Here is a 21,663-nt window from a genome sequence, read left to right on the forward strand (position 1 = left end):
TAGAAACCCCTCTCTTTATTAAATCAATGTCAGCTTTACAAGATGATGATACTCTGAGTCCTGGACCATCATCATTACATTAACTCCTACCCATAATTTCTTGGATTTTTTTCTGTGTAATATGCCAAAAGCAGGCGTATTGCTGTAACACGTGTACTCTCCAGCATTATTCATTAATCACAAGTTGCTAATATCTTTTTTCTATTCAATTGACAATTATGGTTTAGAATTGAAAGTTTTTCTAATATTAGAATTGAATTGCATAAGAATTAGCTGTAACCTGATAATTGACTATAAGGAATAAATGCGTGGTCAACCAAAATTGAGTCTGAAATGAAAATAAAAAAACCAAAACTGAGGCTGGAAAACGTAAGAAGCGGACTATTATAGGGTTGGACCATGTGAAATCGGTCACAAGAGCACAAACAGGATCATGGTCTGATTCAACTTTCCAAATACTATTGTAAAATATTCCCACAAATTCACCATGTTTGACAGTTGACACTATTTTAAATAAGAAATTAATCGAATTATCATCATACTATTATCGAAATTGAAAATAAGAAAAATATTTCTTAATTATGGAATTATCAATAGTCAATCAGTAACCAAAAATTTCCAAAAAAATCAGTTGGAAAAATAAAATAAAAAAAGAAGTATATATACGGACAACATTAGAGATTTAAAGGGGTTTGTGTTTGTGTTTGTGTATACATATACATATTCCAATTCCATTCAGTTACAGATACGGACAATCTCATGCACTCCTCTCCTTTCTCTGCATCTTCACAAACCAAAACCACTTCAAATTTCCTTTCTCCCCTAATTCCAAAACGCAAATCATATCATCCTAATTAATAAATACATCGCTCAATCACACAATTCATGTGATCTTTGCATGTATATTTATATGAATAAATGAAGGAGAAGGAGAAGAATAATGACGACGATGCAAAGCGATCATAACCCTTTATTCAACGCCGCAAAATCGAGCTTCAGCCGCCCATCTTGGGCTTTCACACTGCTCCTCTTCGCGGCGGCGGCCACCCTCACCCTCCACGTCACCACCCGCGCCATCTCCCCCCTGCCCGATATCGGCGCCGCCGCCGCGCCGGAGACCTGCTCCGCCCTCTTCCGCGCCCCGCCGCCGCGGAGGCTCGTCAAATCGATCGCCGATTTCGGCGGGGTCGGCGACGGAGCCACCTCCAACACCGCCGCCTTCCGCCGCGCCGTCGAGTTTTTGGAGAAATCCGGCGGCGGTGGGGGTGGGGCCCAGCTGAATGTTCCTAGGGGGAGGTGGGTCACGGGAAGCTTCAACTTGACGAGCGATTTCACGCTGTTTCTCGAAGATGGAGCTGTCATCTTGGGATCTCAGGTGAGGCTGCAAATCTCCATGTATATTTTATTGTTTTTATTCATTCTTTCGAATTCGCTTTCAGACAAAACATGATTTTTTGTTTCCTTTCTTTTTTCTGTTTTTTGCTTACAGTTTCCCATGTCTTAATTTTGATGCCTGCACATGGGCACGTAATTAAATGTGGGATTTTGTTTATGACAGTTTTTAAGCTTCAAATTGTCAATTTGGTTTAGGGAAAAGGGTGCAATAGGAAAAAAGAGACATAAAAATGTTTTCTTTATGCTAATTATACACAGCCTTATAAATTAATCCACTTTGGACTTGTTTATTACGATTAAAGATTGAGTTTTTAAGCTTCAATTTTCAATTTTGTTAGCGGAAAAGGGGTGCAAGAGGAAAAAAGCAACATAAAAATGCTATCTTTATGCTAATTATACATAGCCTTATAAATTAATCCACTTGGGATTTTTTTATGACGATTAAAGATTGAGTTTTTAAGCGTCCCTGGTCAATTTGGTTAGGGAAAAGGGTGCAAGAGGAAAAAAGCAGCATAAAAATGCTATCTTTATGCTAATTACACAGGCCTTTTTGATTGTGTTTTAATGGATAAGTCTTGTTGGTCTAATTTGGGTGTTCGAAGCTAATAAAGATGAGTAATTTGAATAGTAGGATCCGGAGGAATGGCCGATCATTGAGGCGTTGCCTTCATACGGAAGAGGTAGGGAGAGAGAGGGAGGCAGACACATTAGCCTCATTCACGGAAATTCCCTTACAAATGTTGTCATTACAGGTACAAAAAAAGATTCTTTAATGCTTTAGATAATGATCATCATTGTTTATTATAGTGTTTGTCATAATTGAACCACCTCATGCTTTGCACAAGTTTTGAATAATGATGGATTTCAACTATGTTGTCTATTTTCAATGCTTCCCTAACTTTGTTTAAGCCTTACTTAGTTGACTAGATGATTAGTGGTGGTGCTTAATGCACCTTTCCCTCAATTGTAATCTCCTTGTAATGAGTTCTCTAAAGCAGAATCTTTAACTGTGCCTAATAGATATTAACATTTGATTTATGTGCCTTGATGTTAATTAATCGATCTTATTAAGTCGAGTATATTTGCAGGCAACAATGGTACGATCGATGGTCAAGGGAAGATGTGGTGGGATCTATGGTGGAACAGGACATTAAAGAACACAAGAGGCCATCTTGTTGAACTTGTAAACTCACACAATATCCTGATCTCGAACCTCACTTTCCGAAACTCTCCGTTTTGGACCATTCATCCTGTTTACTGCAGGTATCACTTCATCTCCATTAGTATTTGCTATTGTTGTTTCTGCACAAAAAGAAGGAAAAAAAAAGGAACTTTCGGCTGAAATCTGCTGTCTCTGTATGAACTTCTTTAATTTAGGGAATGGGGTAAGCAAGTTCAAAAAATGTGTGATGTGAACTTGGTAGTATTGTATTCAGGTATTGAAAAGTATATTTAGGCCTGCTAATTTGTCACTAAAGATCATTACAAGATCACATCTGCTTATTTTAATTGAAAAGATACAAAACTTTTGATAGCACCAACATAAAAAATAAGCAGCAATATGTCATTACTGTTGGAACAAAGCAGTGGAAGAGATAGAAAGGAATCAGGTACCGAAATACCAATCTTGGTGAAATCGATTCTGTCCATTAAATATCGATTTACGAAAAACAAAAATAAAAAGTATTCTTTAAAGAATGAAGAAAAAAGTATGCTTTTAAGCATTTGAAGATTTTGTCTGTGCTTTAAGAGCACTCCCAATGGAGTTCCCTTATTTCTCCCTTATTTCTCCCTAACTCCTGCCACATCAGCGCCACATCAGCATCACATTTTATCCCCAGTTTTTAGCCAACCCCTACAATGGTTTCTCCCTTATTTCTCCCTTATTTCTCCCTAACTCAACATTTCATTTTTACATCATCACTAATTTAATTGTTTTATTTTTATATATAATAAAGCTAGCTTATTTAATTTATAAAGATAAATCAAATAAATAGTAATAAAGTTCGTTGTATTAAACACGGGTACACATTACAACGAAGAAAATTAAAAAAAAAAAAAGTACACGAATGGAAATAAAAAATCAAAAAAAAAATTCAAAGAAAAAAAAATTCAAGGGCGGTGGGCGCGGTTTCTATTTGCCCACAATTCTTCGATGATATCGTGTTGTAGTGCTTGATGGGCCTCCTTCTGGTGTATGTCCATGAACGCCTGGAACCGTTCATGTTCGTTGTGCGGTACACCCTGGCGGGCGGACTCGGTTGAGACACCGTGACTCGATGATGCAACACTTGGGTCGTTGGTGACGTCGAGGACGCCTTCGTGTTCATCTTCGATGATCATGTTATGCATGATGATGCACGCATACATGATATCGGCAATATCCCCCTGGTAGAAAAAGCGCGTCGGACCCTTTACCAGTGCAAATCGCGATTGGAGCACCCCAAATGCCCTCTCCACATCCTTGCGCGCAGACTCTTGCGCTCGGGCAAAATACCTTCTTCTATCTCCGAGTGGGCATCTGATCGTCTTCAGAAACACGGGCCATTGCGGATAGATGCCGTCAGCCAGGTAGTACCCCATGTTATGCACATTGCCATTGGCCGTGAATTCGATGGAGGGGCCTAATCCGTTGATCCGCTCGTTGAAAAGGGGCGAGGAATTGAGAACATTTAGGTCGTTGTTCGACCCGGCTATACCAAAATAAGCATGCCAAATCCAAAGCCGTTGGTCGGCAACGGCTTCAAGAATGATGGTGGGATGCGTACCTTTGTAGCCGGTAGTAAACTGGCCTCGCCACGCGGTTGGGCAGTTCTTCCACTGCCAGTGCATACAGTCGATGCTGCCGAGCATCCCCGGAAAGCCGTGGGTCCTCCAGTGCCAATCCAGTAGGAACTGGCAGTCAGCTGCGTCCGGCGAGCGAAGGTAGTGCTCCCCAAATATCTCTCGCACGCCCTGACAGAAATTCTTCAGGCACTCGTTGCCAGTCGTCTCGCCGCATTGCAGATACTCATCGAACATGTCGGCGGACCCTCCATATGCCAACTGCCGGATGGCAACAGTGCATTTCTGTAGGGGCGATAGTCCGGGCTTCCCTGCTGCGTCTCGCTGGAGCCGGAACTCGGGGTAACGCGCGGACAACGCATTAACAATGCGCAGGAAGAGGGAGCGGCGCATTCTGAACCGGCGACGAAATACATCTGCCGGATAACGTGGTTCCTCCGCGAAATAATCGGCGAACAGCCGATCGTGCGCACCAGTGTGGTTGCGAGGGATGTATCGGCGCCGCCGGCGGATTGGCCGTTGGGGGGGTGGCTGCTGCATTCGAGCGATCTCGCTTTGTATGCAGCGGGAGATATAGTTGTTGATTGGGTTGTTGGCGAAACCCGCTACATCCCATCCGGTGGGAGCGGGAGGTACCTCTTCTTCGGAAGAAGAATGTGATATTTCCTCGTCGGACTGAGCACGAGACGATGAATCAGAACTCATTTAATAAAGATGGAGAGAAAAAAGATTGAAAATTTGTGTGAATGAAGTTTGTGGGTGATGAATGGAGGAAGAGGATGAAATATTTATAGGGGTGGGATAAAATAGCCGTTCGGCCAAAAAAAAAAAAAAAAATTTTAAAAATCGCCGATTATCGCCGAGCGTCGCCCACAGTGGCCGGCGATCGCTCGGCGATAATCCGGCGATAAATCGCCACTCGGCGAAGCAACGGTAACATTATCGCCGAATTATCGCCGACTTCGCCACAATGGCCGGCGATAATTCGGCGATAATCGGCGATTTATCGCCGAGAATTCGCCACCTCCATTGGGAGTGCTCTAAAGAATGAAGATTTGAACTTTGAATGATGCTTCTCTTGGTCAGTTGAGCATATTCTGGTTCATATAATCATAGATGTTGGTATCTTATATTTTATTCATTATTCTTTGTAAAAGAAAGTAAAAAGTGTTTGTGTTATTTTATTTTGATAAGCATTTTCTATTTCTTCACAGCAATGTTGTTATCAAAGACATGACAATATTGGCACCTCTAAATGCCCCAAATACTGATGGAATTGATCCAGGTACTAATAATAGCACTCTACACCTCACATGTTCACATTTCCTTTAAATAAGCTAATAAATTAAATTAAGCCGAAAAGTGTTATTTGTGCAGATTCAAGCACCAATGTGTGCATCGAAGATTGCTATATCGAGAGTGGTGATGATCTAGTAGCAGTGAAGAGTGGTTGGGACCAGTACGGCATAGCCACGGCCAAACCAAGTGTAAACATTACTGTAAGAAGAGTATCAGGAACTACTCCAACATGTTCCGGTATTGGGATTGGCAGTGAGATGTCTGGTGGCATCAGCAACGTTCTAGTCGAGGATTTGTACATTAGGGACTCTGCAGCCGGAGTAAGGATCAAAACCGACAAGGGTCGAGGTGGATACATCACCAACATTACTATACAAAATGTTGTGATGGAGAGAGTTAAGGTGCCGTTGAGGTTTAGCAGAGGCGCGGATGACCATCCAGATGAGAAATGGGACCCTAACGCGTTGCCTTTGGTGAGAGGGATACGGATAAGTAATGTAGTGAGTAAGGATTCGAGAAAACCCCCCTTGCTAGTAGGCATTGAAGGGGCTCCATTTCAGGATATATGCATGAGAAATGTTAGCCTGCTCGGGATATCGCCATCTCAGAGGTGGAGCTGCGAGTTTGTCTCTGGCTTCAGTGATGGCGTGACTCCCATGCCGTGCTTAGAGTTGCAGAGAAACGGCTCCTCGTCTTGGTGTTAGTGTTCAGGTTTTGAGTAGTGCCTCACTCCATTCATCCATTATTTATATAATGTGACATAGTAGTATTCATTCTTTTTTCCATTTTTTATACTACACAGTTGTTTAGGAAGTAGACAAAATTCTTGTAATTTTACTCATTTGACAGCATTTTGTAACCAACAAATTCTTGTATTGCTTACTGGATTACAAGATTTTCCTTGCACTTGGTTGTGTTTTGTTCATTTCACAAACTATGGGAAATATGTGACAATATAAGAGAATGAAATATTCAGAAAATGAATTTCTTGAAGCACAAACTAGATACACATTGTAGTAAGCTCATATACATTTCACCATTTCCAAAACACATTAGAGCCACACTTGTACTTGTCTTTCCCTTCACACTCCAAGGCTAGATCTTCACTAAGGAATGGAACTTTCTGCAACAAACAAAGCCATTCTACTATCTTAGCACAAACCATATGTATATATATCAATAGAGATGGAGAGGGAGAAAGCAGACCTTCTGTTTGGCAAGATCCTGGCATCCGGTGAAGTTCTCGGGGAACTTGCACGTGCCAAACTGAACGGTGAAGGCGCGTGCGAAGTTGGCACCGCTGGTGGCCAGCCTCTTCTTGTCATTCAATTCCTGCACCAAACAGAAAAATCTTGATCAAGCATCTATGGCACATGATCATGCAAAATCTTTAGTAAAAGCTAACCTTGTTAGCCTTGCTCTTCTCCAAGTAATCATCGATGACGCCAGCGTTGGCGCTGGAAGCAGCAACGGCGGTGAAGAGGGCGGCGCCAAGGCCGAAAATGGCAGCTCTCCTGCCTGACTCACTGGACTGCTGGGCCCTGATGACAGGCAGCCTCGGAGCCGGTGCTGTTGGAGTGGCAACAGAGGGCAGAGAGCTGACTTTGGAGTTGAGCTCAGCGCCGGAGATGGCGTAGTTGCAAGCCAAAACACCAGAGTTCATGGCTGCCATTAGAGATGGATTTTGGGATTATGGGGAAATGAGGTGGTGAGATTAAGGTTTATGAAGTGATGTGGATTGAGGTTGTGGTGGGAGTGTGGATAAGGTGAGATTGCCTCACTCCCTCATTGGCAAATTCTGCATTTCATTAACTCCTACTTGGCACTTTTCTGTGGTTGGATTTCCATTTTTGAGGGCCCATTTTTTGTGATCTTAGCTTTTATCCAATTCAGTATATTACTAAAAAGGAGTAGAACCCGATATCAGGCTGTGAATGCAGTAGACCATTTGTTCGTTTGAAATATTTATAACTGAAATGTTTGAATCCTACTTACAAGAATTGTAACACAAAAGAAGAATATGGAAAGATAAGCTACTCATACTCAAGTTAACACATATGGGATAAAATATGACTCTGAATAACCTGCAAACCAATGAGCTAAAGAAAACACAACTGGTCCATCGCTGTTTACACGGTGAGAGAGAGAGAGAGAGAGGTAACATAATAAAATGGTTCACGGATATACACTCAACAGACCATGTTCGGGGCTTGGGTGGTGATTTAACAGTCTTACTACAACTTGTCCGAAAAGTGAAAGCATAGTTAAGCAAGATTGCATTCTGTTGTTACCTGCAAAACCATGCACAAGTCGGATTTTTTAACGTTTCATCGCGATGTTTGCTTCTACTATAACAAACTGTTGAGGGTGAAGGCTGGTAGAACATCGTCCGATGGCAAAACCAAATACCAAGAATGCAGTGGTAATCCAATCTCCTATGCTCAGAGCAATTTCATGGCCAACCTGAGTTCACTGCCACTGGCAGTCACAGCCATGTGCTTCATTGGTGTTTTCCCATCTTTCTTATCATCTTGTGCCATGAGTGCCTCATCAATGACATCAGACACACGATTTCAATCCCCGGATCAATGCCAAAGGATCATCTTAGGTGCTACAATTTCTTCCTCTTCCCACTCTTATTAGTAGCAGAACTCTTGGAGGGTCCTGGCAACACAGAGGGTTGTGACTGTCTGCCAGGTGATGATGTTCTGACTCGTTTAGCAGCCCATTTTAGCGGCATATTGTCTACAACAAGACCTATATTATTGGAATCATCCAACTCCACGAGCTTCTGGACTTGGTCGAGAACTTGTAATGTCCAGGCAGTTGACAGGTCCATTGATACAGAATCATCCATTGGCTTCTTCCAGAGATCCATTAACATAGTTTTAAGTGACTGAAACGATAAGGAAGATTGGTAGTGAGGCATATTACCACAAATCATATTGACCTTAATCACATGCTTGCATAGGTTCCCTTGCAACGCCCATTCACAGTCACAATGAGCAAATTCAGAACCAGGATTCCAGACTAGTTTACTTTGGCTGCTGTCATTTTGACTGAGCACTTTAGCAAAAAGTTGGTCTTTTTCATCAAAGGAAACAGAAGCGTTGGGAATTTGGAGAGCTCGATACCATGAAGTCGAAGCCATGTATTCCTCCTTCACGTTTGGAAATAAATCACTTTCATCTGCATAGCGGTCAAGCCAGTAGCTAGAGTGCAACTCAGTTGTCAACTTATGAACTAGCCAATCAACCCTCTGGAGGGAACCAAGATGTGAATCATCGTACAGTCTAGTTTTCAGCTTCACGTGATATGCTTCAATTGCACCGGATGCTTCCTGGCTTGCAAGTGGCACAGTCTTCATTAACTCGAGCCACATTTCTGCAGCATATAAGATTCATGAGAAATCAAGCAAGAGTATGCAAATGACAACAGTTTAAACAAAGAAACACATATGTAGTACAGATCATAGTCATCTGACCGATCTTAGGGAGCCAAGAATCTTTGAAATATTGCATAAAGGAAGTTTGATCGACACAATCCAGCATAAGCTCTTCTAAAGCAACGTTAAGATTCATTCCTCCCCAAATGCCGTACACTATTTGACCCAAACGTTTAAAGATCTCCCTCTGGACTTCAATGTTAGTACATTTCTTAACTATATGTCTCAGCCATGACCTACGAACCCGCCAGAGGGAAAAAAGTACAGGGCAAGAAAATGTCTCCCTGAAAAGATGAGAAAACCAAATCAATAAGCTGTAATAACAAAATAGAGAAAGATTGAGGAAAAGAAACACAAGCAAAGCATTTTGCCTTATGGGCTCAATCTCTGCAGCAGCATCGTCAACTATAAATCCGCTGGCTTTCCATCCATGGTCAACTGAGTGAACTCGATCAAGTAGTGATTTCATCCATATACTGACATCTGGCTTAGCAATACTGCGGGTAATGATCCAAGCAACAGGGAGCGCATGTCCTCTTGAGTCAAAAACAAGAAGTGTGCACAATGGATACTGCAATTAGAGTAACTCATAATTTGAAGGCCATGAAATACAGTTAACTATGCAGCACCGAACAAACACTAATATTTAAAAAAAGTTACCTTTAGTCTCTTAATTCCAAATGTTGAATCAGCTGCTATGATACTGCGATGGCCAAACCGGATCATTTGTTGCAGCTGCCATTCAGTCTGTATTCCTAAAATAAAAGGCTCGTTTTCTGACGTATCTCGATAAAAGAAAATGGACTTCTTGTTCCGCTCAGCCCACAAACGGATGCTTGCTTCATCATCGAGATCCAACTCTTGAGTGGAACGCTTAATAATCATCCCAAGTTTCTGCACATATTGTGAAGCATGGGTTTTCACTTTTGGATCAGGACCACAATAGCGTTGAACCCCCTCAATATGTTTCTCCAACACATTTTCCTCGGGTATACCAAGATATATCATAGACATAGTTTGCTGTTGAATCTCACTACAAACATACGGAATCTTCTTGGCGCCAGGGCCTATTGCATCCTTATCTAGGGGACCATGGCAGACAAAACCTGCTTTATTCACATGACGTCTCTCATTATATATAAGAAGCACAAGGGATGGACGGGCATACAGACGCTTCACAACAAAATTGCATGTACATCCCCGCATAGATTGAGGCCTGGCTGCACGATTTCGAGTGTTTAGCCGATACCTTCTACTTGGCAATGTACCTCCACCTTCTCCATAATTTTCAGGTCCAAAAGAACACCAATACCTTCAAAACAAAAACAACTAACAACAATTTTAGAAAGATGAATCGGAAACTGAATATAAACAATGGTAAATTTATTAGCTTGCAAAAAGGGAGTTCAAGACAATGATTGATTACTTTTTTCAGAAGGCACACGGGTTTGGTGAAAGGTTTAAACCATTGAAGTGAAATAATAAAGATTCATTTTCAGACTAAAATGGATCAAAACCTAAAGTGGGTGTTTCCATGCAATTCTACACAAGAGTATATATTTCATGTCTATGTAGTTGCGTGTAACATTTACTCCATGTTGTTACAGGTATCTTTTAGCATATATAGTATAGGGGACAAAGTGGACCTCATTCAAGTGCTAAACAGCTAAAAACATGGATGGATAAATGAATTTTCTTATCTACCTTCACCAGGAAATCTTTTTTATCTGTCTAACAATGTAAGAGTGAAATAAGCATGTCCTTTAGATTTAAATGTGCAATCACATCATAGATAGGTATATAAATCTACTAACACCACTTCTATCTTACACTGCTCTTCATTGTTTACCATACTATGCAAGATTGGATTGGGACAGTGGTTTTTATTTTTAGTTTTTACTGAGAAAAAACTAACAATGCCATGGATCGATAAATAAATCTTCTCATATACATTCTGTCTCAGTAAGACATCTATTCTATGTTCAAATCGGTAGAAGTTGAGTGAGATAATAGTAAATTTTTATTCAAAAAACTACATAAGTAAGAACTGAAATACACAAAAGTTGTGCAATCTTTGATGTTTGGTCAGTCATATATGAAGCAAGTGGAGGCAAGCAAAACCAAACAACTGACAGTTTCCCTTCTGTGTTAAGTATGGACTAATTTGTACAATCATGTGATGTAGGAGTAGAGCTTTCAGCTGATTGTAGCTAGTGGATCCAATGAAGGACTCAAAAAACGAGACATGAGTGAACACCAAATGGTTCGGAGGAAAAAGGAAAGTGAGATTCTCAGACACATTCATCTTCCAAATTCGGTTTATTCTTCTAGTCCTCCCCTGGAAAGGGAGTGAATCTGTGTTTGGAAGCTAAAGAAAAATTGAGTGCACACTCTACAAAAACTAAAAAAGCAAGATACTTTAATTCCAAATGAATCTATCCATTTTATGCCATCCTTAAAAAGCCATTTTAAATGATAACATCCAAAAGATTAACAATGTAGGGCCATTATAGATGAAAATATCAACCCACAATTCCAAATGATAGAGATGAATAAGTGTTTAGATCAGACCAATATACAATTAATAAAAACGACAACATAAAAACAGTAAATTGAATACTTACAGCCTATACTCCAAATACTCATCATTCTTGTATTCCTTTAAGCTTCCTGGGGATCGTTTCCGGCCCCTCTCGATGTGGAACCTAGTTGGGCACTCTAAAGTAGAACATTCTCCAATGATGAATGCATCAACCCGATCATAAGGTATAAGAGCAACTTCATCACATCGCTCTGCACTCCTAAGCTTGACCCAATCCAAATCGGCTGAGCAGAAATCTTCTCCGGGTGGATCTTGCACTTGGAGATCATCAATGGATTCAATCACATCCATCTGCTTCAGTTTGACCCTTCAACTTCTAAAATTATGCGATTACCTAACAGCACCATTCACTGTGCATAGCTGAAGCAAATAACAAATTAAATTAAAAAGAATACACACAGTTAAACAAAAAAGATTAGGCCTTTTGAACATCTACAGCATCTCCGATGCCTCACACTATAACACTTGTTTAAATTTCTTATCTCATTTATGAAAGGATTCCTTGTCTAGTTTCTAAGATGAGAAGAGAGGTAAATGAAATTAAATTCAATGGTTCCTTGACTCAAATGAATATATATCGAGATATTTAAGCAAATTAACTACGCAACAACATTTCAAGAGTATAAAACACCAAAATCACCAGTAATAGGAGGTAGGGAATCATAAAGATTCATTTTTTTACGCTTTAGCGGGACAACAAATGACAAATAAATTAAATAAAACAACATTAAATATGTTTAACTAGAAACAGGATGAATTGGATATTAACAAAGAGCAATCACGCTACAAAGAAAATCAGAAATGCAAATTTCTGCAGAGGTGTAGAGATACTCAACAAATTATAATCAGGATTTGTGTTTGGGGTAAAAAAACTTACAGCTGCTCCATGGCAAATAACTCTCGTACCATTCAGTGTGTGTGTGGAAGAGAGAGGGTTTCTGTTGAGGGGCTGAAAATTTTGAAGAGTGTTTGAAGGGTTGAAGGCGCAACAAGAATACTCTCACATTTCTTTCCCTTTTTTTTTCACTGTTATTTTAGGTTTCCAACGATTTTATTTCTTTATTTTTTTCCTAAACCAGGAAAAAAATAACCAATGCTAAATCAAACTATAGTATTAAAATATACTTTACTCCCTCCGCAAATAGGAGTCCCGTTTTTCCACTTTAGTCCGTCCGCAAATAGGAGTCTCGGTTCACTTTTACCATAAAAGGTAATAAGGTCTCACCTTCCATTAATTCATTTCACTCCCATTTCATTTAATATTAATATATACAAGTGGAACCCCTACTAATTTTTTCATCCACTTTTCTTAACAATTACTCCCTCCGTCTCCTATTAAGAGTCACATTTTTCCATTTCGGTTCGTTCCCAATTAAGAGTCACACTTCATTTTTACCATAGATGGTAAGTAAGTCACACATTCCACTAACTCAATTCACTCACATTTTATTATAAAACCAATATAAAAAAAATGGGTCCAACAGTCCACTAACTTTTTCAACCAACTTTTCTTTACATTTCTTAAAACCCGTGCCGATCAAAGTGTGACTCCTAATGGAGGACGGAGGGAGTATTAAAACTCGTGCCGCCCATAAATAAGACTCGTAATGGTGGATGGTGATGGTATAAATGAGTGACTAAATATAGCTAATTTTCTTATTATCGCCTCTTTTATAATAGTACTACTATAATTGTCAAGTATTAATATAAATTTAATTATCCATAGAGCCCAATTAAACTAGGCCGAAGAAATTTGCAGTCATATTGTTCGTGACAGAATTCTATATTTTGCAATGATCTTAACAACCTACTGTATTTCCTTAATTTAGTTAATGCGGTGATACATAATTTAATCAACAAATTTGCAATCTCATTCTCTTTCGATCTTTTCTTATCTCTCCTTTCTATTTTTCTTGGATTTTCACATTTGACGACTGTGTGTGCTTCATCGTAGTACTATTTTTTTGTACGAGAAGAAATTCACTAATTACGTAGCTATATGAAGATTTCTTTATGCCATGAACTCTTTTTTGCTTATTCCAACATTCATTTGAATATCCATTAAAAATAGTGGGGTTATTAGGATTTAGGAATTTGATTTGAATTGTGAAGCCAATTGATATCTCATTTTTTATCGGTTTGAAATTTTAGAAAATTATTTGACTTTATAAAAAAATGGTGAAATAAGTTATTAAAATATGAATTTTCATTTTATATATTAATTTTATAATAAAATGTAAAATAATGAAAATGAAATGAGATATTTAGCGTCAACACTATTTTATATGGAAAGCATATAAAAGTAGTGCTTCTAATAAAATTAGAGCCGAGCCCAATATTAGGTTCGAATAGTTCATTATTAAGGCCCAAAAGACTAAACCTTGGTCCATACATATAAACATGCAGATACAAGTGCAGAGCCCAGCCCAATATTTGGTTCGAATGGGTTACAATATTTTAAAGTTACTGTTTTTGAACCCCACCACATGCAAAAGAGCCTTTTTATAACAATCCTGAATCGTATAACTATTAACGCTCCAAATGTTAAAAGGTTCTTAACTAGGATATCAAGATCCACACTAATAACTGTTAAATCTATCTAAATCATCATATCATCAGTCTCCAAACACATCCATCCCCTCTCTAATTCAATGGTAATGACGTATAGCGAATATTGCGACTTTACACTTCATAAACATTACGAAATTAAAGTGGTATATGGAATATGCATCGCCAATCAGAAAAAAGTCCAACTTCAGTAAAAGCATACAAACTCCTAATAGTTGTACACCTTTTGTGATCTGTAATAACCTTTTAATTATTACTCTATCTTCTCTCTTTCCTTTTATTGAAAATGGCAAATGGCAAATGGCAAATGAAAGTTAATTTTCCCAAAATGCACCAATAAAGCAACAATTCCAACACATTCAAGTACTACCAAAAGTCTACTGATTAAACATCACACTTCATCAAATCATCTGATTCAGAAAGAAACAGCGGAGTTCATTTATTCAAAATAAGGAAACATTATTCAGATAAACCACAGGAGTCCTTGCCAGAAATTTTCACCATAAGGCGAGAATTTGAACAAAATGGCTCCTCATACGACTCCAAAATAGACGAAAAAAGGGAGAACGGCGAGAAAAGCATAACAAGGAAACAACAAACGCGACAACTCTTTAATATGAACTCCCAACCCCCAAAAAGTCAATGAATTCAGGATCTTGGATGCAGGCAGAACTCGCATCCGAGATCATGGAACTCCCATCGCTAATTGTCTGATGTGGGTGAGAACCAGGGCTGTTTGGGATGGAAGAGGGCGCTCCAACCTGGGTAAAACTTACAGCCATTCCATAGACAGAAGAGGAACCACTGATGAATGGAGGTCGCGTTCCTCCACTGGTAACATCAGAAAACTGTGAATATCCATTATCCAGAGGGACATGGGGATCATTGCTGGAAAACGAGGGTGTGGATTTCCTAGTCCCTGCAAGTATATGGTAGTGATTCTTCACTTGGTTATCTGTTCGACCGGGGAAGAACCTGACTATGACAGACCACCTGTTCCCTAAGCCTTTGTGAAGCTCAAGGAGCATTTGCTTTTCTTCTAGACTAAATGGTGTCTTATTAAGTCCTGGCTGCAATTGGTTGAGCCACCTTATCCTACAGCTCTTCCCTAAGAAGAAACCAGAAAACAGACCTCATCCGGTAGCACAAGAAACTGAAAAGGGACTGACATGCATAATAAGAAATGTCTATAATAAAGCCTCAGACACAAGGGAAAAATACCTGATCTCCCTTGGATATGAGTTGCAATGTGGTCCCACCTTGCTGCACCATACTCCTGGACAAGGGTTCTTAGGAGGTCATCTTCCTCATGTGTCCAATGCCATCTTGGGCAAGTGTTTCTTCCCCGACTTGCTCCGGCACTCGTTCTCAAGGTTGCCATTAAAGAAATTTAGAGCGTCTTAAAGATGGCTAATTATGTCTGGCTTCTGAAGTGAGAAGTTCAAAACGGAATTTATAGGGGATGGAGTTTTAATAAAATGCATCGATGCATAGCTGGAGAGATAAATAATCTCAACTGATTTTGTCGATTTGGGCGAATTACATAAATATCACACCTACTATTCACTGACTCAGGTTTCATTGTCAACACATCTAACGGACGCTAAAGCATTCTAGCATCGTAAATGACTCTACTCCGTGCGTCAATGCCATTAATGAGTTTCTGTACTTAGCGTTCGCTATGCGTATCCTTAGAAAAGCCAAAGGAATCATTTCCGTAATATAATGCGAAGAAATGCATAGGTTGCATCAACAAAGAGAAAAATAAAATTTTAGAAATGAACTAAGTTGGTCTTTTAATTGCAGGTCTGAGTTGAGTGTCCATTTTGCAAAAATATAGTACTTAACAAACAACCCAAAAGTGTTGGTATTGTGTGTGCATTCTGGGAAATAGATGCAAATTCTATTTTTCAAAAGAGAGGCAGCATCTGCCACAGCATTCACAGAGAATGATGGACAGGAGCATGGCGAAAATTTAGGTTTAAGTATTATTGCAAGAAATTTTTTAAAAAATGAAAAATACTGCCATCTTCCAAAGAGAAATCCTGGAACAATGTGATGTATCACATCATTCATTGCCTTTACCTTTTAAATTCATTAAATTGTTGTGCTTAACATCCTACCGCTGAGTTTTCAGAGAATACACTAGCAACAAGCTCCATAAATAAATAACTATTGTACATGGAGAAATTTGATACAAGCTACGGTCATTTAATGGAGTATAAAGCTTACCTTAAAGGAGTTCCTTGTCAGCACCGAATATTTGCAGCCCCATGCATCCTTTCAACCGCTTGGAGGTTGCAAACATGTTCGTAGGATGAACTTATTTGATTAATCTGTTTCAATTGCTCCCAAAGTACCCTTTCTGTTCCTTAAGATACTGGCCTGTGACATCATTTTCCATATAGAAACTCATTAATAAACAAAAAGAACTTCTGCAAATAAGCAAATGGTCAGGACTAAAACTTGAAGCAAGTTTCTCAGTTGTGAGGCACATGTCACTCCCTTATATTGCTGTAGATAAGGAAAGAATGAAAGAAAGAGGGTTAGAGTCTGATTGTTTCATTCCAGGATATTCTTGTACCTATCATTATCAATCTTGGCATATCATCAGAAAAGTACTCAGTTTAATCAGCATAGAGTGCTTCCTTTTTATGTCAGAATTTAGCGAGTAAAGCATGCAAATTGCGAGTGTGCAGGTGGAATAATCAGCCTCCTAATTGTAATTGATTAATATTGAGCATCAAAAGAGAGGGTAATTCATATACACTTGGGGGCGTTTATTTTGAGTGATAGGATGGATGAATAAAAATAATCCAAGCTAATCTACCATTTACTTTGATGGATTGATTAATGTTGAACTTGTTTGACCATCTTATCCTTCAAACACTCAATCATATGTTTTATCAATCAATCTAATCCCTAGAAGTAAATTCCCCCTTATAGAACACTTTTTTTAGTTCAAACTGGCTTCACTCTAAACTATTTTCAAACCTTCTTTAGAAAACGAATCTGTCATAAAATCAAATTGGGTATGCGTGTGTATACTGTATACATATATCGGAGGAAATCTTTAACGATACAGAAATCGTGGTGGCAAAACGATCGAGCAAAGCAACATATATAACTGCTATATTATAAATTCACATTAGTTCCCATTCTAAAACCATAATGGTATGTCGCTTAAAACCATATTGGTGACCAACCTTGAAAACACATTCCAGGAGAATCCAACACCTTGTACCTTGTGAACCATACAGTTATTGCCGAAGGGACCTACACACATAATAATATTTCAAAGAAAGCAGTAACTATATAGAATTTCTCAAGGAAAATGCAGCAAGTATTACTTTGACATCAACAGGTAAATCCATAAATACCTTCCAAAGGGAGAAAGTACTCAAGATCACAAAGATTCTGGAACACTATGAGGTGTAAAGGATTTAATCCATTATCGGGAATGAGAAAATAAGGAATGGAAAATCTAATAAATATACTTGAGAAGTGTAACAATAGAAATCAGCAGCCCCTAGGTTTTGTTTTGCAAGCAACCTAAGGGAAGTAACTTACTGAGCAGGAAAATTACTACAATAAGAGAATGGTCAACAACATGCACCAAAAAAGCTCAGCCATCACCAGTCCCTTGGTTTGAATGCTAAAATTATCCAAATTACCAAAAAGGTCCAAATGTTAAGCTGGAATTTTTTTCAGTAGACAGGGCAGAAAGAGAAATCAGAAATCATTATTGTACCAAGAAATATATAATCTGTCAGCATAATAATTGTACGCATAAGCAACTGTATTTATTATGATAGACAAGAACAGCACAGTTAAGTTTGGTCACAATGGAAAAGGCATGCTAGGGTTTATATATTGGTGGTATAAACACATATGCATGAAGAACTGACAAAGCATATTATCGGAAATATATATAAAGTATCAAATTATTGGTGTGAACACTTTAAGCAGGAAACTGAAATTGTTGAAAATAAGAAAAGCCGTATCAAGCTTCATGTATACCTGATATTTTATCTTCTTTTTCAGGCAAAAAAGCCATTCAAACACCAAAACTCTAAGTTACATGGTTGAAAGAGGTTCTTTGAAACAATCAAGCATGAGCAGATGATAGCCAACAATGAACACTAAAAATAAGGATTTAAAATCTTGTAGAGAAAGAATTTTCTTAAGTCCTCTTCCTTGCAGATTTTTTGGTTTTCATTAGCATCACAAGAGAGGGAAGGCGCTGAGGCACTGGTACATTCATAGACCTGTATAATCTTCTTAAGTTTTCATCATAGCAGTTCGAAGACCTCGCAGTTGAGGTAGCAGCAGGTTCTGTGGAATTTGTCTCAGTAAATTCGACTTTTCTCTTGGTTTGTAATTGCTCTTTAGCATTCACTTGAGTAATATCTTCTTTCACAAATGACACATTCTTTGTTTCTGCTGCTGTTTTCGCCATTGAACTACTGGTGGGAATCTCCTTATCATAAGTATTGTTAGGCCCACTGCAATTTGTTCCAGAAAACTCAATTTGTCTCATTGTTACAAATTGCTCTTCAGAGTTCTCAGTTATAACATTTTCTTTCTGAAAGGAAACATTCTTTGCCACAATCAGTTGTTTCTCCTCAGAGTTACAAATGACTGATGCATCTTTACATTCAAGTAGGAAGGATGAATAGGGGAGTCCAAGGCTCGCTTGCCCAAATAATGTGACCATTGGTCTTTTGCTTGGGGGAGATAAACTCAACCGTTTCTGCTGGTAGGTGGATATGACAAAAGGTCCAGATTGCTTTTCTACATGGCCACTGGAGATGTCCACCACATGCGAGCAGCTCAAATTCTCATTCGATCCATCTGGAACTAAAGACTCTACCATATTAATGTCAAGAAGTTTGCATAGAGAGTTGTCAAAAGTTTGTAGATTTTTAAAACAGTGCTTTTTAACATAATCCAGCTCCATAGCCCTGCAGGTAGGCGTTGTTGACACTACCCATTTAGGCCCAAGAAGTTGCAAGGCCCAATCCATTTCCTCTCTGGATGAGTGTATTGAGTAACATACGTGCCAAATACCATGCATATCTTTGACAGCTTGATCAACTCTTTCCTTTCTTTGCTTTTCCATCTCAGAAACACCCTCATTACAAGCATACCATTGTGAAGAAGGACGTATAATAAGGGGTTCGTGCTGAAAATTAGCACGTGCATCAGCTAGCATTGCTCCAGCTCTTTCATATAGTTTTGGGAAGCAATCAAATAGTTGGAAACGTGAAGATGGATCTTCTGATATGATCTCAGGGGCTATAAGTTTAAGCGAGTTAAAGCACGCAAAGTTTTTTGCTTTATCTACATATATCTTCTCACCAAATGTTTGTGACACCTCTACAAGTATCTCTTCTTGACCTAGAAGATCACATGCCAAATACACCACACGGGCATCAGGGTGTTTCCATATACAGTTGATAACCTGGTTTGCAAATGTTCATATTCACACATCAAATTCAAATTACAGTCAGTATATCTACTGAACTAAGCATCTCAAAGGGGTAGGGGCATAAACAGCAATTGTAATCTTAAACCTGTGACACATCTATCCAATTATACGTACTTTCTGGATAGACATTTGGCTATAAAACTTGCATTTCCACTTAGCTAGAATATAAGAAGCTTAGTTGTTAAGATGCCTTGATCACTTGCCAAGTAACATCTAAATATAATTTTAAAACTTTCAACACCTTCAATGTACATGAGTAAAAAATGTGACATTCTGTTGTTCACTGCCGAAAATATTAAAATAAAAAAGCCGTAGTTTCCCTCATTATCTCATAAGGCACACTAATGCACATGCCATTTCACTATTTTTAACTGACAGCTTGGAACAGAGCATGGTCATGGAAGCTTTTGGATTGTACTTAGGGTTTAGGGTATGTCCACAAGCCAAAAAAGACATATTCAAGGAGGATTAATGAAGTATACCTGCTGCTTCGCTGAGTGTTTGCTGGGCATCTTCACAGGACATTGACCAAATGTGCAATCTAAAAAGATGTAATCAAATGGACATTTTGGTTCTTTCCCTTTCTTGCCAATGTACTTGTCTGGTAAACTTAGCAAACACTCGGGGGTTAATCTGCAATCTCCTGTGTGAAATACATTGCCAAAACTTCCTTCAAACAGAAACATCACTGCTCCTGAATAAAAATACAAAATTCTTGTGAGATTCCTTTTTCATCAGAATTTTTATTGAGACCAATTAGCCGTAGAGGTAAAGGTGACTAGAGAAGAGGGAACATCAGGAGGCATGATAAAAGAGGCACGGTTATTCACCTCTAAGGAAGTGAGGAAATGTGAAAAATTGTCAGAGTGCATTACCAAGTTAGCTAATGCATAAATACTACTCCGTATATAAAGAGGTTGGTTATTAGTACATAATACTACATATATAAAGAAGGCTATGCACTGATCTGATAAGAATGACATACTAATACTATCATTACCTTTCTAATTCTATTCACACAACACGTTACTTTTCCACTATACCCTTTCCAGGTCGGTGACAATTTTCTAAAGTCCACCATTTGGATGAAGTGAGAATTTCTCACTTCATCCAAATGATATACTAGTAAAAGACTATAGCCTCGCCTGAGCACTCCCAAGAAAATTGACCGAACAAATCTTCAACTCAATACTCAACAAAGTAGTACTTACATTAGCACTTTACAATGATCATTAGATGCATATTATTTTACTCTGCTTCTTTTCTTTATAAGTCTGTTCATACTTCATAGAAAACATGCAAAAATCACCAATAAGGAACACAAAAATAGTATTTCATGGTTGTATCCAAGTTGAATAGAAATGCAAAATTCAGAAAATACGAAGTGCAAACATAAGAATAAAGCAATACAGACCTGGACAGTGATTGGCGTCAAACGCAGTGACAACGAAATCACCATCCGGATCGTCAATCACCAGAGATTGACCGACCTCAATACCTACGAACATCGATTCATCAAGCTGCAAAAACAATTCGAACAACAATCCGATCAGAAAATGCGAGTGGTCAGCGAAAATTAATAGTAGTAAAATTCAAATTAAAGGAATAGGCTCTCGCCTGAGGGTAGAATTGGCGGAGAAGAGTTTTGGTAAGGAGCGTGGAGTAGATAGGATAGGAAGCGTGAGAGATGATCCCTTGCGCGTGGTCTTTGTGAGCGTGGGTGAGGAAATGAGTCCTCTTCATGTTGGAGGAAGGCGTCCATGTATCAACCGAGAATGGCAACCCCCTCGGCATCTCTATCGGCATCTTCAATTCTCTCTCTGTGTCGTCTGTTAATCTGAAATGCTCTACAGTTTTAATTTCTCAAATTTCTGTAGAATACAAAGTCTGCGGTTTGAATCTGAAAATAATTCCTTTATACTCTAATTTATTTACTATAATCAATAATTAATAAATAAGGAGTACTAAGTACGAAACCGGAAGATTTGGGTCCTACTTTAGTAGGATTAATGATTTTCTTATATGTTGGTTAGATTTAGTCACTTAGAGAATTACATGAAGAAAATAAAAAAAAAGTTG

The 21,663-nt window shown here is 38.7% G+C and overlaps 5 protein-coding genes across 9 annotated transcripts; 1 reads left to right on the forward strand and 4 right to left on the reverse strand.

The window, feature by feature from the left end:
- Nucleotides 1-708: 708 nt before the first annotated feature.
- LOC125208330 (Pectin lyase-like superfamily protein) lies at nt 709-6,384 on the forward strand. Its single transcript, XM_048107915.2, has 5 exons — nt 709-1,375; nt 2,027-2,147; nt 2,484-2,658; nt 5,394-5,464; nt 5,557-6,384. The coding sequence occupies exons 1-5, from the start codon at nt 941-943 to the stop codon at nt 6,180-6,182; spliced, it is 1,428 nt and encodes a 475-aa protein (XP_047963872.1). The 5' UTR covers nt 709-940; the 3' UTR covers nt 6,183-6,384.
- A 63-nt stretch (nt 6,385-6,447) lies between these two features.
- On the reverse strand, nt 6,448-7,150 carry LOC125208331 (photosystem I reaction center subunit N, chloroplastic-like). The gene is made up of 3 exons (XM_048107916.2): nt 6,884-7,150; nt 6,685-6,810; nt 6,448-6,601 (listed from the first exon to the last, which is right to left on the reverse strand). The coding sequence occupies exons 1-3, from the start codon at nt 7,148-7,150 to the stop codon at nt 6,512-6,514; spliced, it is 483 nt and encodes a 160-aa protein (XP_047963873.1). The 3' UTR covers nt 6,448-6,511.
- LOC125208329 (SWIM zinc finger family protein) lies at nt 7,095-12,542 on the reverse strand. Of its 3 annotated transcripts, XR_007174094.2 has the most exons (7): nt 12,403-12,542; nt 11,548-11,885; nt 9,584-10,235; nt 9,295-9,494; nt 8,963-9,207; nt 7,770-8,862; nt 7,095-7,378 (listed from the first exon to the last, which is right to left on the reverse strand). XR_007174094.2 is itself a non-coding variant. In XM_048107913.2 (6 exons), exons 2-6 carry the CDS (start codon nt 11,814-11,816, stop codon nt 8,090-8,092), a joined length of 2,139 nt encoding a protein of 712 aa, XP_047963870.1. In that variant the 5' UTR covers nt 11,817-11,885; nt 12,403-12,542; the 3' UTR covers nt 7,537-8,089. The 3 variants fall into 3 exon arrangements, 2 of the variants coding, with proteins under 2 accessions (XP_047963870.1, XP_088916034.1); XM_048107913.2 differs by lacking the exon at nt 7,095-7,378 and having other exon boundaries at nt 7,537-8,862; XM_089059908.1 differs by lacking the exons at nt 7,095-7,378; nt 12,403-12,542 and having other exon boundaries at nt 7,537-8,862; nt 9,584-10,252; nt 11,548-11,672.
- Nucleotides 12,543-14,507: 1,965 nt separating this feature from the next.
- On the reverse strand, nt 14,508-16,319 carry LOC125205919 (transcription factor MYB105-like). The gene is made up of 2 exons (XM_048105127.2): nt 15,315-16,319; nt 14,508-15,201 (listed from the first exon to the last, which is right to left on the reverse strand). The coding sequence occupies exons 1-2, from the start codon at nt 15,472-15,474 to the stop codon at nt 14,705-14,707; spliced, it is 657 nt and encodes a 218-aa protein (XP_047961084.1). The 5' UTR covers nt 15,475-16,319; the 3' UTR covers nt 14,508-14,704.
- On the reverse strand, nt 15,325-21,482 carry LOC125205916 (DNA repair metallo-beta-lactamase family protein). 3 transcript variants are annotated; one of them, XR_016132936.1, is made up of 7 exons: nt 21,202-21,482; nt 20,999-21,104; nt 20,067-20,278; nt 18,362-19,557; nt 17,300-17,369; nt 16,326-16,478; nt 15,325-15,460 (listed from the first exon to the last, which is right to left on the reverse strand). XR_016132936.1 is itself a non-coding variant. In XM_048105122.2 (4 exons), exons 1-4 carry the CDS (start codon nt 21,388-21,390, stop codon nt 18,277-18,279), a joined length of 1,788 nt encoding a protein of 595 aa, XP_047961079.2. In that variant the 5' UTR covers nt 21,391-21,480; the 3' UTR covers nt 18,010-18,276. The 3 variants fall into 3 exon arrangements, 1 of the variants encoding a protein (XP_047961079.2); XR_016132935.1 differs by having other exon boundaries at nt 18,114-19,557; nt 21,202-21,480; XM_048105122.2 differs by lacking the exons at nt 15,325-15,460; nt 16,326-16,478; nt 17,300-17,369 and having other exon boundaries at nt 18,010-19,557; nt 21,202-21,480.
- Nucleotides 21,483-21,663: the final 181 nt, after the last annotated feature.

Source organism: Salvia hispanica, chromosome 6 (genome assembly GCF_029641045.1).
Source record: "Salvia hispanica isolate PSC_SH4W2 chromosome 6, Shi_PSC_v1, whole genome shotgun sequence".
Taxonomy (NCBI): domain Eukaryota; kingdom Viridiplantae; phylum Streptophyta; class Magnoliopsida; order Lamiales; family Lamiaceae; genus Salvia; species Salvia hispanica.

Excerpts from the sequence above, each read along its gene's own strand:
- LOC125205919 (XM_048105127.2), bottom strand. The coding sequence starts at position 15,474 with ATGGCAACCTTGAGAACGAGTGCCGGAGCAAGTCGGGGAAGAAACACT. Across the intron at positions 15,202-15,314 it reads TCATATCCAAGGGAGATCAG|GGAAGAGCTGTAGGATAAGG; the intron begins GTATTTTTCCCT and ends GTTTCTTCTTAG.
- LOC125208329 (XM_048107913.2), bottom strand. The coding sequence starts at position 11,816 with ATGGATGTGATTGAATCCATTGATGATCTCCAAGTGCAAGATCCACCC. Across the intron at positions 9,495-9,583 it reads TTGGAATTAAGAGACTAAAG|TATCCATTGTGCACACTTCT; the intron begins GTAACTTTTTTT and ends CTCTAATTGCAG. Across the intron at positions 9,208-9,294 it reads GCAGAGATTGAGCCCATAAG|GGAGACATTTTCTTGCCCTG; the intron begins GCAAAATGCTTT and ends TCATCTTTTCAG.
- LOC125208331 (XM_048107916.2), bottom strand. The coding sequence starts at position 7,150 with ATGGCAGCCATGAACTCTGGTGTTTTGGCTTGCAACTACGCCATCTCC. Across the intron at positions 6,811-6,883 it reads AGAAGAGCAAGGCTAACAAG|GAATTGAATGACAAGAAGAG; the intron begins GTTAGCTTTTAC and ends TGTTTGGTGCAG. Across the intron at positions 6,602-6,684 it reads AGGATCTTGCCAAACAGAAG|AAAGTTCCATTCCTTAGTGA; the intron begins GTCTGCTTTCTC and ends TGTTTGTTGCAG.
- LOC125208330 (XM_048107915.2), top strand. The coding sequence starts at position 941 with ATGACGACGATGCAAAGCGATCATAACCCTTTATTCAACGCCGCAAAA. Across the intron at positions 2,659-5,393 it reads ATTCATCCTGTTTACTGCAG|CAATGTTGTTATCAAAGACA; the intron begins GTATCACTTCAT and ends ATTTCTTCACAG. Across the intron at positions 5,465-5,556 it reads TACTGATGGAATTGATCCAG|ATTCAAGCACCAATGTGTGC; the intron begins GTACTAATAATA and ends TTATTTGTGCAG.
- LOC125205916 (XM_048105122.2), bottom strand. The coding sequence starts at position 21,390 with ATGCCGATAGAGATGCCGAGGGGGTTGCCATTCTCGGTTGATACATGG. Across the intron at positions 20,279-20,998 it reads TGACGCCAATCACTGTCCAG|GAGCAGTGATGTTTCTGTTT; the intron begins GTCTGTATTGCT and ends ATTTTTATTCAG. Across the intron at positions 19,558-20,066 it reads AACACTCAGCGAAGCAGCAG|GTTATCAACTGTATATGGAA; the intron begins GTATACTTCATT and ends TTTGCAAACCAG.